Genomic DNA, 18,916 nt, shown 5'->3' with positions numbered 1-18,916 from the left:
GATAGGCTGAAGCAAAACGAGCGTAAATCCCGGTTTCCACCGCGAGATGAGCGGAGTCATTAATGACTTAGTTTAACGTAGGTACAACGATCAGCTGCATGAAAGTACACCGGACTTCTATGAAGTTCTTCGATGTAGGTAAGTTAAACTAAGTCATTAAGGAGTCCGCTCCACTCGCGGTGGAAACCGGGCTTACTCGTGTTCCTCTTCGTCTTGTGTCGTATGTGTAAGTTTGCTTACCTCTTTACATCCAATTAATCCTGAATAATTATGAATGTATATCCGGATTCTAAAGTGGTATACATAATCGCTTAATCTCACTCATCTTACTCAACGTTAAATGTATATAAGTAGGCCTCTGAATCCTGTGCTGACGTTCTTTACACAACGTTAATGCATACCATAATGGAATTGTTGGGCATTCTCTTGGAAAATTAGTTAAATCCCGGAATTTTAATTCATCTACCATATTCTTAGAACTAATAACAAGTGGAATAAAAAAATACACGCGTAATTTACTGCGTATAACGCCTATGCTGTCAAATATTATTATTGTACAGGAGTGTAGGTACAACATGGCGTCCTCGGTGCTTACGCAGCTAAATCGCTGCGTGCTCACGGCGAAAATGTCGCGCGCTCGCGGCGAAAACGTCACACTCTTGCGGCGAAACGTTGCGCGCTTGAGCGTTCGTTGTAGGGTAAACCCTCCAGTGAATGAACCCCCCCCCAGTGAATGAACAAAATCACGTTTTTTGCCTAAAATAAGCAATATAGACATTTCCACCAACTGTCGTATTTTTTTTCTTACCGGCAACTCGATTTCCTATGCAATGGCAACAATCGGTAAATTTATTTTCGACCAATTTCAACATGGCAGGCGTTTGAAGTTCACGTATTTCTGCTTTTGAAGTTTTGTATGGAAAAATTAGATCCCAGGTAAGAACAGTGCATGTTTGGAATAACATTTGAACTGTTTATTTCATGTATACCACTAAAAAGTTTAGCTATTGGTTAGATTAAGAGTTAAATTTTCTATAAATGTACTCTTTAGTGGCTTAATTTGCAGTTAAGTTGATATTTTTAGGTGTTCCATTACTGGCTTATCAAATGTTCTAAAACCAGTAAATGAACAGTCTGTTCATTTACTGGTGTCGGCTCAATATAGTTTTTTCCTAAATTAAATGTTAACGTAATCGTATTAAGGTTGTGTTTTCAGATTCTGCATAGAAAACGATTCTGTTTCTTTGAACTAGTATTGGGACACTAGTGTTCATTCATTGGAATGAAAAATCTAGTAAATGGACTATAGAAATTTGGCTTTGTTCATTTACTAGATACCTACTAATCCTATGTATGAACAACGTAGGTAACGATGGACGTGATCGAAATGCACGATAGTTTTACTTCCTAAATTGGACTTGTTAATAATATTAGATTGTACAACAAGAGCATAAAACAAGCCATTTTACCCAAGACGTTCATATAGTCACCCAAGCCGGTACAACGAGGGTGGATAGACACGTCGAGGAGAAAATGGGGATTGCGAGGAAAGGAAATAGGAACAGTTAAAACAATTGTTCAGTTAATGTGTACCTTTTATTTGTCATGAATTACTATATAATTATATATATTTTTGTTTTATTGATTTATTTTGATCGATTTTTTTTATTTTTATATAAATTAAAAATGATTAAAAAATGATGTAGAATTTGTTTGTAGTAAGTTGCTTATTGTTATTAGCCACAATCTATAGTTAAAAAGTGGGTTGTTAACATTGTTTTGTCCCAAATGATGATACTTTTAACTAATTAGAGACTGATTACGGACTGATTAGAATACGAGTATCAATAGAGTTTAATGTTTGTTATTTACTAAGTTTTATTATAAAGCTCGCATTATCGTCACTGAAAAAATCTCGTACTTATCTAAAATCAATATGTCAAAAAAATTGAACCTTGATGTAATGTCTATAAAGTTCACTCGGAAAAAATATCTATTTTGAGCTACGAGTTAAAAAAAAAGTAGTGACGTTATGTGGCAGTGATTGGACCACAAAAAGGTTAATAATGTTTGCTTAATTAATCAAGATATTAAGGTGCTTAATTTGTACCTACTTTAATAGAATTATGTATGTATGTAAACTCTTTATTGTACAAAAGAAAATTAACAAAATACAACTGACAAACTTTAAGATACTTGTAAAAAAGGCGGACTTATACCTTTAAGAGATCTCTACCAGTCAACCTTTGAGTGGATGAGAGGAGAGGAGCAATACGTTAGGGTCCGACAAAGGGTGGGGAAGGGGGGTTATGTATGTATTTTTGTAATACAGAAACATAATTGGAATACTGAAGGTGCTGTAACTACCTCAAGATTTTATATAATAATAACTGAAGAAGAAGACTTCGTTTTATGTTAAAAATGTTTTTCTAAATGTTGATTAAAACTATCTAAATAATGTTCATTCACTGGGTTTTACTCTGTTCATTCATTAACTTTTTCGTTCATTTACTAGGTTTTTGGGTACTTTTTTATAAATTCTTCCATAACTCAAAAACTATACACGTAATAAAAAATCGCAGAAATCAAATTCTTGTTTATTAAATAACGATTGATTAAATTACAGAAAACCCTTATAATTATTAATAAGTACAGAGTAGTGATTTTTCAAAGTAGAAAAGTTTCTTAAGTGTTCATTCACTGGAGGGTTTACCCTAGGTACACTCGCGACGAAACGTTGCGCCTACGTCGTTTGTGGCGAAAACATTGCGTACTCGCTTGGCTTCACCAATCTGATAAAACTCTAATAGGAGCCACGTAAACATCCCGTAACTCACACACGCCCCGACAATCGACAGCTGGGTCGACAGAGTAGTGAACTTTCCTAAAATTCCTCCCCAACCGCGTCTCCTGCCAAGTTTCACTGACAAGCTTTTAGCAGGAGTGAAATGTTCCTTGATTTAATATCTGCTGACTAAAAATGAGAGCATGCCGGAGTAAAAATAGAATTACGTACGCTTTAAAGATTCCTGGATGTTCGTCGTACATATTAATAGGCACGTGAGGTTGGAATGTTTAACGTCTTTATTTCGAAGAACCCAAAATGGATATGACACATTTTAACTGTTAAAATGTTTCGTACCCATTCAGAGTATATTGTATAACTCTTTAAATTATCCTCTTTATGTATAATATATGAACATACCAAATTTCAAGCCAATTCGATCACTAGTTTTTGCTAAAAAAAATAGTACAGATCTCCCCTCAGAATGAGAATGCTTGAGCCATAGTTCTCACGCGTGCCCAGTGCGGATTGGGAACTTAATACTAAGTGTGTGCAGGTTTTCTCGCGATGATTTGTATGAAAATATATTTTTTATAATTTTAATATGATTTGTTTATTCTGTGGCAGTACCTATTAGCTCACCTGCATAGGTAATTAGCTTGTAACTTAGATAATTACGTGTAAGAAAATTATAATCTTCTTAACAAAACATGTTTGTTGGGTTTACCACTATGATTAACCAATACGTATATCTATATTTATCTTTAGATTAAATTTACTTACGTACATTTTGTAGAGACATAAATAATCGTGCGCTCTTCATTATGTGGATAAACAATGATTACGGACACATGAAGTAAAATGTAAATAAGTAGGTACGTGAACGGTCTTTACTCATTTTATTATTTAAATTCGCGTTTTGTTTCGCGTACCTTGATTTTAAAAGAGCTCCAAATTTCGGCACAATTGCATGTGCCATGATTACGAGACGACTCGTTTCAAGGAACGCGGAATAAATAAATACGAACAATTCTTGTAATTTTAATAAAATATTCATTTCAAACTTTAATGTTATATATGGGAAAGTAACTCTTTCTGTTCTACCTCTTTACGCTCAAACCGCTAAAGCAATTTAGATGAAATTCGGTACAGATATAATAAGAGATCCTAGGAAGGACATAGAATATTTTTTAACCCGAAAAGTTGCATAGTTACCGCGTGACAGCGATAAATAAATCCTTCGCGGACGGAAGTGCGAAAAAAATTTAGTACGATATAAATTCATAACTGTTTTTGTCTATGCACATGCCGTACTTTTTTATAGTGAAGTGCGTTTTGTGAACGCAGTTTAACGGAGAGAAAATTCTCAAAATCTAGGTAGTGCAAAAGTAGCTTAAGCTATTGAAATGCGAGTAACAACGAACGTTTACACTCACAAACAGTCGCATTTATAATATTAGTAAGTTTGTCGTGAGGCAAACGTGTGTTGAAGATCACAAAGACAGCTTTAAAAAATCGTTACAACTCCATTTCTTTTTAATTAACACCATCCAAAAAGACGTATCTATTAATATTTATAGTAACATACTTCCACTGTATCCCACATTGACTAAATAGGTCTAAAATGATCAAGAAAGAGCTACAAATAATTAATTACGGTGGCATACTCCTCACATGTTCTCGCGTTGTAAACAAGACCACTAATGTCGTGATAAACATGTCTATGTTAGAACATGTCGCGTCTGGATTGAGCGTGTCACATCAAAATAGTCACGCGTTTACCGAAAGCTGACAAACATGATTTCAGTTGAAAAATACAAATCTAGGCTTTATTGTAACTAAATAACTAGTAAAGGCGCCTCGATTAACTGAAATACGTAAGTTTGCTAGCCGAGCTGCCAAGTCGTGTATAAATAGATATTGTAATAGATGTTGATTTATTTTTAAATGTTTTATTTAATTAGAGTGACGAGCTCTAGGAATGTACGCAGACGATTTGTTACAGGGCCGTTGACCGCCTCTAAATGGGACTGCCATGAAACTTTGCAGAATGGGCCATAAACATTGTTTAGATAAAAGGTTAGACGCGTTAAGTCGGGAGTTTTCTAGAATCTGACAAGTTTTGAATAAGTTGTCAAAGTTTCAGCTTGGACATTCAAAATTTAGTTTTGCGTCGACGCATAAGATGTCAATGGCACGAACTACGAATTGTACAGTAATTTAACGATGTAGAGATTAAGAACAAATTACACTGTGACTTAGAGAATCATTCTCAACCATTATTATTTATTTATCGTATGGCTTCTGGTTCTCTACTTAAACTAAATATTTAATAGGTTAGATTTAAGGTATGCTAGTGCATCTATCGAGAGGGTCTTAATGTCTGCCGATTGCCCGCTAAATTTGGTGATTGGGCACTCAAAGACCATATGCCGGACTGTTTGCTCTGGGCAGCCACACGGACACCGTGGCGACTCGCACCACACCCACTTGTGCCACAGGGACGCACAGTTACCAACCTCTGTCCTGATTCTGTTCAGCAGGCACCAGACACGCCGGGGCTCCTCGAAACCCGCTGGCCGGCACCTGACATCAAGCTCGAACAAGTCCCTTGATAAATGCCTAGATTCCCAATCTGCTGTCCAGGAATCCATGACACTGGTCTAAATATTACCTAACTGTACATATAATACGATTCGCTTAAGGCATCGTCCTAATAGAACGCGAGTGCGCGATCATCATCGTAGGTTCGCGCGAATTTTTCTCGTACGAACGTACGACGATCGCGCATTCGCGTTCTAATTAGGACGATGCTTAAGTCTTGCCCTTGCCGAAGGCTGCAATTTCGTGCTGGATTGTGATGCCACGTTGGACGAGAAATGCGTCAGCCCTATGGTCTTGGGTAATATGAAATATTTTTGTTTATAATTTACTTTATACATAATTATACAAATTATTTACTTTCTTGTCAGTTCACAATCTTTGAGTTGTAGCAAAATACTAATGTCTTGCTTCTAATGAGCAATAGGTAATTATAAACTAATGAGCTATGGCCATTTTGCACTAGGTACTAGGTACTGCAACGCACATAGACAATGGAAAATGTTTTACTTTTATGTTTGGTTTGATGTGTTGTATCTATTAATTTGTAATCTTCGTGTGGTATCAAAAATACATTTCGACCTATTAGTTATATCTACATTTTGAGGGCTGTTTTACTTGCTTGATTCAATAAGTAACATACTTTTTATGAATATAAATGACTTCTGGAAAATTACTACCGGGACCTGTTAACATGTGATTGCTGCCAAAAATTCAGGTTCCAAACACGAAACGAATTTATCGCGAATTTAAAAAATGATTTTTATCGAAAGAAAGAACCGTGTGCAAAAACAATTTAACACTAATGAGGAAGCGCAAAGAGTTGTCAACCGATAAATTTATGGTATACGATAGGATAGTAAAGTTTACGACCATTACGTCAAGCGGCCCATTTATTGTAATTCTTATAGCTTAGAGACTTGGCGCATAAAAAATCTGCTATAAATCAATTAACCATATAAATTCAGGGGTACTTTTATTATTTCCACTAATTCATGTGGTTAACGGCTTGGAAAACTGCTTGGAATATTTGACCTACTTCATAGACACATTCAATATTCAATGAGCTTCCTTACGAAGGGCTTTTTTACATGTTCGAAAAGGATGCAAATAAAGGAATTCTTTTGCCAACTAGTGCTTTTGTTTTACTTGAGTGCAAAGAATAGATTTTCGTAAAGTGAAAAGGAAGCACGTTTATTCATTCAAAGCATATTGACATTAAAGCATTTTAATGTCAATCTGACAAAACTGATGCTACTGCAAAGGTTAATAATAATGCAGTACGAAAACCATTTAATGTAAGTTTTATGAATACTTCACCGGCGACAGCTGTTCGCACTAAAACGTCATGCCTACTGCTAGCAAATGTAGAAGTCCATCAACGCATTCAACTAAAACGCTTGTATCTGTGACCTAATTCACATACTCTCTGTTCTAGTGTTCGTCCTCTGCTGGTCACCTTACATGATCTTCGATCTACTGCAAGTATACGACTACGTCCCGGACACACAAGCTAATGTGGCAATCGCATCGCTCATCCAAAGCCTGGCACCGCTCAACTCCGCTGCCAACCCTGTCATCTATTTCATCTTCTCCAACAGGATATTCCTCAGTCTGAGGTAAGTTTGCTCCGTCTACACTTCATTCTGCGTCACTATAATCTGAAATAAAATTAGTAGCGTTGTAAGTATAAGATGTAAGCCATCAGTCTCGAATACTATGTTTATGACTTTAATTGTTGCGCGTTAACTTATTAGAATAGTCCTTTGTTTTTTATTATGAGAAGTTGAGTTTTTTTTTTTTCAAGTATAACGGAATTGACAATACGATCGTTTTCAGATATTTACGAGCGCCTAGATAGTTTAAAATTTTATGAACCATGAACAATGATGAACCAAGACATCATTGGCTGGATAAGAAGTAAAAATATCAAAGTAGGTAGTCAAATAAATAAGTTGAGAATGTGCATAGGGTCGTATTATTATGAAAGTCCATCAAAAAGTTTTAAATCTCAAAGTCATAGCTCTATACTTGGTACATGTTCTATCACAAAATTAATAATTAAATTTATTTCTACGTCGTATCTTCGATGATCTGTCTCAATCATGAAAATTACGCGCAACAACTGAACAGTTATTAAATATCCAAATCGAGTTTTGAACATCCTTTTCAAAATCTTTCTTTTCTTTATCCAAAATACTGGAGACATTTTGTTTTGAACTTCATTAATTAACGCTATTAACTTCTAAAAACAAAGGAATTGGCTCACAAAATATTTATTTCAAAGGCTGATAAAAGTTGAGCTTTTCAGATGTCCGATTAGGCAATCCTTTAATCTTGGAGTTAATTTCTTAATTCTGTTAATCTTTTCACTGATTATAAGTGTGATGTTGAGATTCGCTATTTCAATTACATAGGGTTTTTAGTAGGCTATTGGACAATTACTTATCCTATTTTTATAAGATTTCATTTACCTTCCTGTTTGGTGTTGTTGTTTTTTGTTTGGGTCAATCGTTTTGACCCACTTCTAGTGGTCGGATTGACTTGAAATTCGCTATGCAATTATGTAAGTGGAATGACAATATAAGTACAGTGAATAAAAAGTAGTCAATGTTTTTTTTGTGAGAAATGTAGTATTTAACAAAAAGTTATTTGTATTTAACGTAAGCTGATAATCAAGTTTGCAAAAGCAATAAAATATCTAATGGTGCGTTTAAAGGATAACAATAGAAAAGTTAATATAACGCAAAGAGCGTCGTCGAGGCCACTAATTCGATAGTAACGTAGACTGTCTCCGAAGCACTAAACGACTGCACTTTAACTCCGAACGACTCTCCGTGGCTCATAAAGTGCTGTCATGGCTCTTAAAGTCGTGTTGCTTTACAAAAAAGCACTATTTTAGTACCAGTTGAGTAATGGTTTGGGGTTACTTAAAAGTTGTGAAGAAAATGAAAATCTGTAGAGACTAGGTACGAAATTAATAATAAATATTTCCTTCAAGAACCGATGTCACATTTACGCTTATATTATTGTTAATGGGTACACTTTTTTGTGTTTTCATTGGTTTAGTATGTTATACTGATAAAATGTTCTCTAAAGGGTTTTGGTTTCTTTATTTATCCGCCTTCGCTACTGCCTCCGTTACCTTCCGCTTCCGCGAGACCAAGCTCATCCACCTCCGCAAAAATGCCCTCTGTTACAAGTCTGGTCCTGACGCCTCAGCCCTCTGGGATAAAGGGACTTCACACGTCACTGAATACTTGATGACTATCCATTAATGTTTCCTTTCACAAAAAAACGCATGGCTAAATTTCAATTTCGCACACATTCTGTAAAGAAAGGCTCGCAATTTTAAGCCTCTCCAAGAGAACGCAGTTTTTGGCATTTTTAGATTTTACGAACATGAAAATGAAAATATTTTTTGACAAAAGAAGCGTTTATGTGTGAATCCAGTGGACCCTTATTAAGCTGAGCTTGTATCTTACATCCGTGAGTGATTTTAAGGTAGTAATCCAAGTGAGCTTGTTTATATTAGGCTGCGTTTACGCTTCTTATGTAATTTACGATATGCGTAGTGTGATATGTACACTGGTATATAAAATCCTACTAATATTATAAATGTGAAAGTTTGTGAGTGAGTGAGTGAGTATGTTTGTTACTTTTTCACGTTGAAACGGCTGGACGCATTTAGATGAAATTTGGCAAAAAGTTAGTTTATAACCTGGATTAAAACATAGGATACTTTTTATCTCGATATTCCCACGGGATAAAATCTCTAAAAAACGACCGCTGGGCTTAGAGTCATGAAATTTGGTATGTAGATAGCTGAACATCTGAAATAAAACATAGCCTACTTTTAATTCCGATATTCCCACGGGATAGGGATAAAATCTTGAAATAACAACCGCTGGGCTTAGAGTCATGAAATTTGACCATGATGGTTTTAATGTAACGTCAATGAAAGCAACGTTTTAATTTTCAGTAAATCCCACGGCAATTTTTAAAAATCTCGGAATGTCAATTCAGCTGCTGGTCCTAATAATTTACGTGTGCGAAGCCGCGGGTTAACACTAGTATGACATAATGTGATTACTAATTTGGACATGGAGCCGTCTGTTCAATCATTTTTAAATAAATTTACTAACCTTTACCTGCGGCTTTGAATTTCCTATTCTTCCGATATATTTTACTAAATAAATTCCCACAAGACTTCTATCGTTACTTAAATTTCTCTTTCTTGTACGCTGTTTAGCATTACTTTACGGGGCCCCAAAAAATTGACGCTATATAATATTATGCGCGTTAAGATACACTATGAGACTTTACGCATCATAATCATATGCAGGAATAGGTAGACTAATTACCATTGATAATTTTATTATCAGTCCATAATACGGTATTTGACTATTTTGTATATGTTTTATAAATTAAAACTACACAATGCCTGTTATCGAATATAAAAACAATTTTTAAGCTATCTTTACAAATAACAAAGTTATAAAGGTTTGAAATTCAAGATTAGACAGAGAAAGACATACTGGCATGTGACGTCACACGCCAGTACCACCATACTTGCTGCATAGACAAAAGCGTTTGAGAAAGAGACAGGGTTATATAGATTTTTCAAAAAATCACTACAAATCCAATTTTCAACTGATTTAAATTTTCTCTTCGCTAAACACTATCTGTTTATCTATTTTTTCATAATAATATTAAGATATGGCAAAATCAAGAGTTGTCAAATACCGTATTATCTCAAGCAACCCTGCTTGCTTATACATTACGTTATTTGCGCACACAAACATAAACACACTGCAATCGCAAATTCATTGTTTTTATTTAGTACCTATGTAACAATAACTTCTGTCACACTTTAGTTATTCCTGTTAACCACATTCGCAGGCTACCAAGATATAGGCTCAGCCTAGTTTGTAGTCTGATTGATAGATGAATCGCATGAACTGTAACAAGTGTACTTTGAAAATACAAACTGAAATATAGATGCACAGAAAAACCAGAAAATAAGACCAGCACTGGGAATCGAACCCAGGTCCTCGGCATTCCGTGCCGCGTTCTATACCGCTACACCACTGCTGAACAACGGTGCAGACACGCATTTCCCCTATGCACCACATATCTCAGCTTGTTTGTTTCTTATTTAGCCACTTAAGCAGTGACGCTAGCGACATCTATACCGTAGCCTTCATTGAGAAACTTTCGGCACTCCATTGGAACTAACCGCTCACCCGGACAAGAGTTATCGTTATTAAGCAATCAAATTAAGATTGTTTTTTTGGAATCTTTTTGTTTTTTTGTTGTATTTACAATTTAGATTTTACGGGATGACCGTAAAAGTAAAAATTTGGAAATGAAATAAAAAATACAAAAAGATTCCAAAAAAACAATCTTAAGTGTACTTTGTTACATAAACTATTATTATTATTATGTCCTGTTGTTGTTGTTGTGTACAGGAACATCCCCCCCTACAAGTGGTTGTGGTGTTGGATGAAGGCCAGCGACAGTCCGATCGGCCACGAGTCGCGTGCGCATACAGAGCTGCTCACCTCTTCGCATCGGAGGACGAGGCACGAGCTAACTGTCCGAGTAAGTCAATAAATTATCTGCCTCTACGTGTTATTGAGATGTATAAAAAAATAAAAATAAAAATATCATGAGATACTTGACACCGATTGACCTAGTCCCAAACTAAGCAAAGCTTGTACTATGGATTAACATACTTATATAGATAAATACTGACTTAAATACATATTAAACATCCAAGACCCTAGAAAAAACTATCGTATTATTCATACAAATATCTGTCCCAGCCGGGGATCGAACCCAGGACCTCAAGCTTCGTAGTCAGGTTCTCTAACGACTAGGCCATCCGGTCGTCCCATAATATTACGGAATATGCGTTAACTGGATGACATCTGGCTGTTGGCTGGTAAACTGTGGATGAGACTGGCACGGAACACAACATGATGTAAAAGCAAAACCAACATAACAATTAATTAAGAAGTACTTACGTTAATGGTAGCAACCCTGGCGTATCTTCACTTTTACAAACTCTTAGTCACCAGCCTATGCATAGTATAAATTAATTTCAAAGTTTAAAGGACACAATCCCTTCAATACTTGGATCAACAAAGAAATAACTGAAATTGGTACAGTCTTCTTTGTGATGTGATACGGGGTGTCATTCGAGCAGCTTTCTTTGTTCGCGACTACGCGTATTGTGCAAGTATTGAAGGGGCGAGTTTTCGCTTTATGAAAACTATTCATTGGTTTTCTTTCTATTTTCTTTTGCAACCAATTTTTCAAATAAATAGCAAACGCCGCAATCAAATACACACAATAGTTCAGTTTCAGACAACAACGCATATCCTTAATACTAAACTAGGATCCTACATATTTTCACATTTTTTTTGAAGAGGTTATTCGATGCCACAGTTTGCAAAAAACCTGGCAGAATTTTCTGACAAAGAATACACGTGGCTCTATTCAAAAAGGAAACTGTGGAACTAAGGATCTTTAGGACTATAAAAGGGAACTCAATTTTATTACACTCTATCCTTTACACGCGGTTTCTCTTGCAGTCTTCCTTGCAATTTGGAAGTTGGATTTAAATTCCTTGAATCAACTATTTCTATTAGAATTTGTTGCTGGAAAAACACTTGTGCATAACTCGTGCATACACAACTATTTTTTATTATTCTAATCCATTCTTACCATGCTGTCAAAAACAAATGTTTTCTTTCTTTCGTGCAAATTTTTTTCTGCTGTCTTGAGGTAGTATATTCGTAAATTCAAACACCGTGGAAATATCGGGATAAAAAGTATCTCGTTATGTTATTTCAGAGATGCGAGTCGACATAGGTGCCAAATTTCATCTAATATCTGTCGTCGTCTTAGCGCCAAAGAGTAACAAAAATACACACACGATTTTGGTTTCAGTTTACCTACAACATCAATTTATTTTAACATTTCTTTTAATTTTTAATTTGACCCACTATTGAACAAAGGCCTTCTCCTTTAGAACGCCATAACAAACAATTTGCTACGTGCAATCACCATTCACAAATCGTCAATCTCGCGATGATCTTCCAGTTCCCGCTACTCGAAAATTTTGTTATTATTAAATTCATTTTTATACCAGGTGAAGGAAGAAAGCCTGAAGTTCCCGAAGCACCGGCTGAACCAGTGCAGCACGAACTCCCGAAAGGTCCGTCTCCACCTCCCAGATCATCAGATGAACAACAACTGCCATCCGAACCCCCAACGGATACGAGAAGACACCTTCTTGTGAATACGACACTTGTAAATATTGTTACGCCATTTGGCATGAAATTTACCAACTACAAAATGAACCTTTGTGATTATTACCATGCTGACAACTTTTATAAACAGGACTTATTTCTTTACATATACAAATGAGTGGAAATTTACTTTGGCCATTTGTTTTGTGAAATTTTTCAATTTTCTTTACATTTTTGTAGGAAATGTAGGGAACAGTGACAACAAATTGGCACCGCATTTTTCGATAGCGGCACATTTGCATTGCAATTTACGTGGACATTTAATAAAGTGGGAGTCATTATTCGCTGTCTGTGGCATCACGGGAGAGGCTTTATTATTAGGATATTGTATCTAAAATCTTGTCTTAATAAGGATAAACAGTAATTTGTTGTCTTTATACTGCTCCACGGCTCTTCAGATTTAGTTCTTCAAATGATAGATTGTATAGAAACATGACTTCATTTATTGCTATCGGGGACAGGTTAGTTCGCAGCGGCGGGCGACAGACTACCGAGGCTACAGACTCTCACATATTATATCGCAAGTTAAGCAATGCTGTGTCGCTACAACTTTTTGGTAAACGGTACACATAATGGTGGTATTTCTGCATCAAAACTTGTAACTTTGTTACAATGCATTTTGGAAAATTCTAATTAATTTTCTATTAATTTGGGATGCAGCAAGATTGATTGTACAACTCGGATTTTTGATCACATGGAAAAAATGTAAACAAAGGTGTTGCCGTTTAAAAAAACAATTCAGAATTCAAGATATTTTATTCATTCCACATTTGCCAGAAATTGACTTCCCATTAAAAAACTGAATTTCTTAATCATGATTAAATATTTTAATTTACTGATGAAAATCTTTACTTTGGCTTCTAAACTTTGATAGATTAATTTACAAAGAGAGTACTGTTTTCGTATGCATAATTTATTTCTTGTCCCGGTATTACACCCGGGTTTTTAAGGTGTGGGCCGCTCGACGCGAGACGTCACTCAAGGCTCTAAACATTCGAGACTGAATTCGTAATCGTTTTCCAGGCTCCGGCGTCTTATGTCAAAGTCGTAAAATGTCCAGGTGCCCAGGTCGTAGAATGTCCAGGTAGTACAATGTCAAGATCGTAAAATAACCAGATAGTAGAACGTCAAGGTCGTAAAATAACCAGGTAGTAGAATGTCAAGGTCGTAAAATAACCAAGTAGTAGAATGTCAAGGTCGTAAAATAACCAAGTAGTAGAATGTCAAGATCGTAACATGACCAGGTAGTTAAATGCCAGGTTGTAAATTGATATTAATAGTACATAGTACGATTTTTTTAACAATAAAGTAAACCCGACTTTCTATACCGAAATTTATCTAAATCGGAAGGAATAATGGGGAATTTTTTGTGGATCGGCATGGCAATCATTCAATCAATTGCATGGCTGTGTGCGGTCCAGATTTAAAATTTTATTACTCCTACGCAAATTGGCCGGGTACCTAAGGTATAACATCATAATTATTTTAAACTTTAAATTAATTTTTCCTGTTTTTTTAATTACAAATCATCGAATTACTGAAAATACAAGCGACAAATGTAACGCAAATTTCAATAATAAACTTCATAGGTCCGACTGTACCCACAGGCAAAAAATAAGAAACCTAAGAATTTTTGAAACTTATGACCTCAAAATAGCGCAGCGCTATCGCGGTCTATATTTAATACTAGCTTCTGCACGCGACTTTCTTTTGTATTTACAATTTTTTATGGTTTTGTAGCCCAAATGGCAAAAACGGAACCCTTATAGTTTCGTCAAGTCCGTCTGTCTGTCTGTCCATCCGTCCATAAGTCACAGGCATTTTACTCGAAAACTACAAGATGTACATAAATGAAATTTGGAGTACGGATGTCTTGTCAAAGCCGCTATTTAGTTTTGTAGTTAAATTACAAAAATAAATATTTATAGGAGGGACACTCCATACCTACACGTAACTGAAATGAAAAAAAAAAATCTTTAACTCGCATCAACGTGTGGCACATAGTTCGACAGCTCTTTAAAAAAGATAATAAGGTTTCTCAAAAACTTTTTTGATTAAGTGATGATTTACGGAAATAATCGCTCCCAAAGTAGCAAAAATTGTGAGTCCCCCTCTATCTTGTAACCCGTTTGTCCAAAAAATATGCAAAAATATGGAAAAGTAACGCTTAATAAATACATTCAACGAAAATTGGTTTCAACTTGGTTTTTGAGTTATTGCCGAAAAACTGTGCTTCTCAACAAAAGGACGTAAGTGCCGTGAAGATACGCTCTTTTTCTGGTAATAGATTTTAAGACTGTAGTCAGTGTTTTAATTGTGTTATAATATAACGCACATAATATTACTTGATTTTTTTTCGTAATGGCTACGGAATCCTATCTTGGGCGTGTCCGACACGCTCTTGGCCGGTTTTTAATTCTTAGAAATTCCACGATTAGGACCGTCCGAGACAGACATTAGTAAAGATTGACATTTTACTACTTTGACATTTCGCGATTTGGACCGTCTGAGACATAGACATTAATAAAGCTTGACATTTTACTACTTTGACATTTCGCGATTTGGACCACCCGAGACTTGGACGTGGCACGACTTAGACGATGTAAGACATGGACCTCTTACGATGTGGACGCAATTTCGACACTGGACATTTTACGACTTTGACGTAAGACGCCGGAGCCGTTTTCCAGTGACTCTTATTCGTTATTTTTTTTACTGTCGACATTGTTGTTATATTTTTATTGTAGTTAAGTTGTTTATTGTTACGTTTTCCGTTGTTTTTCGTTTATTTCTATATGAAAGGATGGACTCCGGTCCAAGTACTTCTCGGTCAAAAGACAACTTATTAAGTTTCCCGTAAAAACGGCTCTTTTATCGAAAATAATAAAAAATATGGTTACAACAGAACTATATATAATATTTCTAGCGCGGCCCATACCTTGAAATCCCCTGAACGAAACTTTGTTTATTTTTTTTCCGTGGGATTAAAAATCCGGGCGGTGGGCGGCACGAGTACTTACCTATTTTTAGATTACACGCACTCTACTTGATGCAATAAATGATGTATTGATAATCTTAAAAGCTGATATGACCGAAAAGCATTGGAAATGTCAACAAGGTATAATAAAATATGTTGTGTTAAACTTTCAATAAAATACCTAAGTTCGATTAAATTCACCTGTTAAAGAATAAAATCTTCTGTCATTTATTTATGATGAGATCGAATATGGTAATCGTATTAAGTAATAAGGAATTATTAGCCATATTAATTAAAAATCTAGTTGTCATTTGTGATATAATTTCGTTTTTTTTGTTATTTGAAACTTTAAGCTCAATCGTGTAAGAGATGATTGTACCATCAGCCAAATATGTGGTCTACCACCCTAAAGTTTATAATAACATATGCATGTCATAAAACAATAATGACAAAAGACGTGTCTGTCAACTTGAAAATGACTTTCTGCCAAGTTTCTTGCGGCGCATTCTTCTTGCCAATGATGGTCTTTCCAAAAGCGCTGGTAGTTAAAAAAATGACGTGTAAAAGTGCCCATTGCGGCCTATTTACTGAATAAATGATTTGAAATTTGAAAGTTCGACTTCAGCACCATATGAATACTCATTTTATAGGAACTTGTTTAACAATTGATAGACCACTTATTTGGCTAATGGTACGTACCAGTTTTTTAGAATTAGGTAAGAAAACTAATTTTAAATAACGAATGTAATTTATTTCCATGGTCCGAATTTTGTGTAGTAAATTTAATAATAATACGAAATACAGGGACTATTTAGAAAATGGCTACTTTTTCAAGTTTGTCTACATTTTGTACGACGAATAGATCTCTTACCGTACATTTAGTTACAAAATATTATTAGATGTACTGAATGCCGGTTTCTCGAAAACTACAAGTCAGTAAAAAATTAAAAAAATATCTTTTTTTTACTTAGGTACTTAAGTACTTTTTTTTTAAATATGAAATAAAATAAATTCCCGGTAAGCCTCTTAAAACAAGAGATAAATAAGACGTGAAACGACCAATTCGTTCTTTTTAGTTCGATGTCATAATACGATACTTATAATTTTGAATCAAACCAAAACTAACGCTGCACCGTCTCCTAAAATACAATGGATTGATTTTAAACCTTGTGCACCTTAGATATTGTATTAGCAGACCATTGTGTTACTTTATAATCAAAACTTGGAGTGATCACATAATATTTGAAATAGATTCCGGAAATAGGACCACAATTACTTGGCTGTCATAACTTGGAAATTATTAAAGTTTGATTGATTTAGGCGGACTTGGGCGAACCAGAGTTAACTATATATACAGGTTGACTCCTAATTGGTGAACAGAAATATGTTTTCTTACTCTGTACATCTAAGTTAAACACTTCTACTTAATAATATGCAAAATTTTATAAATGTTTTAGTTAAAATTAATAAATGATTACTAAATTAATTTTAAATTTACTTTATCTCGTGGTTACTCTATTTAAGTCTATTTAATTAACTTCTTTGTATTTGCTGGATGGAAACGTTAAAAACAATGTTTGAGTACTTTAATCTACCAAACTTGTCATGTAGAATAAGATGACCATACGATTTTTTCTTATGGGAATTAAATAAAAAATAAAACGCACAGCGGGTCTAAATTGGATGGATACAGCAAAATCCAGAGAAGACTGGCTTACCTTGGAGGAGGCCTTTACCTGCAGAGGGGTTCTTGTAGAATAATTTGCATGAATAAAATTAATCTTGTTTAAATATTATCTTGTTGAAAAAAAACAATAAAACATACTAACACTAAATTTAAAATTAATTAAGTATTTTTTTATTTTAATTTGCAACTAACACCACTTATTTGTAAACTTAGATTCTGGAAGAAATAAAGGCTTTTTTATTTTTATTTTATTTTTATTTATTTATAATTTATTAAAGTTTTATTGTTTGCTTTAAGAACTACCGCACTGAATTTGCTTAGAAATGCTGCGGTAGGAGCCATAATTTCTTTTCACCACATAGGAGTCAACCTGTGTGTGTTTAGTGTTACTGAACCCTAGGGTTCAGTAGTGTCAAAATGTATGAAACTCTTATCCATAACCCAGGGTTACTGATGCATTTTTTAACCTTGAAAGACAGTGCAAGCAGAGGCTTCATTCATTATTCATTTATTGCTTGAAATAATGTTACAAAAGATCTTAATTTAATTAATGGTCTAACGCACTCGGAATAACAATCGTTTTCGTCAATTCGTTCTGTCACACGGTACAGAATGAAGGTAGAAAGAGCTGTTGGATGCGATCGTGAGCGCCCACGTGATACGCAATACGGCCTTTGCCTATAAAGTTACAGAAACAGTTTTTGAGGAACCGGTAACAAATTTATAATGGTAATCTAGTCATACAAGATTAATGTTAAAAACATGATGATGTAACACAATGTTTTAGACAATCGCGGTCATTACTAATATTATGATTTAAATTCGGGCTTTGTTCCGGTTACTTTGATTTTAGAGCTATTTTGAGTTCCATTAGTAGTGGGCAATTTGCTAGGAAGAGGGTAGATCGGTTACGTCCGATCAATTTTTCTGACTGACAGTTATACCAGCATACCCGCAATTCTCCTGTCTTCTCGTAATCATGGCGCATGCAACTGTGCCGAAATATCGAGCTTCTCTAAAATCAAGGTACCTACGCGGAACAAAACCCGAATTTAAATCATAAAACATGACGATGTGTTGGTGCCAAATGAGACTGGGGTTAAACCCTAGTTTATCTTTGAAGGACGCGCCGTCGTTACTTTGTATTAGTGTAAATGTAGTGAAACGTGTAAATTAAATTGTAATATCAAAATGAATTTGTGGAATAAAAAAGTGATACGGTATAATTTTTTATTCATTGTTGAATGACAGGTCGATTTTTACTGAGGCACGGTATTTTACGAGCTTTTATTTAACTTACGTACTTCCCGTGAACTCAGAATCTTGAAATTTGGTATGAAGGTCTTTAAAATCTTGATTTTTTATGTCTGTCTGTAAATATCAATGTCCAATATTATCTGACCCTACACTGCGTACATTTTGCTTAAGAGTAGGGCTCTGCATACACTAGATGTATTAAATCACTCGGAAAAAGCGAGAAATATCTTCAAGACACGATTCCCGTTTACTTACATAACTATAAATGTGTACGGAACCCTCGGTGCGCG

General features: G+C 35.0%; 1 protein-coding gene across 1 annotated transcript in view; it reads left to right on the top strand.

Annotated features, from left to right (window-relative positions):
* The window catches only part of LOC141433106 (cardioacceleratory peptide receptor-like), a gene marked incomplete in the record, with an annotated part of 97,894 nt that extends 79,309 nt beyond the window's left edge, over positions 1-18,585 (top strand). The window contains 3 exon segments of the mRNA XM_074094947.1: positions 6,825-7,005; positions 10,858-10,990; positions 12,546-18,585. Coding sequence (XP_073951048.1) covers positions 6,825-7,005; positions 10,858-10,990; positions 12,546-12,695 — 464 coding nt within the window.
* Between the last annotated feature and the right edge of the window lie 331 nt (positions 18,586-18,916).

Source organism: Choristoneura fumiferana, chromosome 12, assembly GCF_025370935.1.
Source record: "Choristoneura fumiferana chromosome 12, NRCan_CFum_1, whole genome shotgun sequence".
NCBI classification, from domain to species: Eukaryota; Metazoa; Arthropoda; class Insecta; order Lepidoptera; family Tortricidae; genus Choristoneura; species Choristoneura fumiferana.
Note: the sequence above shows the minus strand (reverse complement) of the source record. Positions and strands in the feature narration are given on the sequence as shown.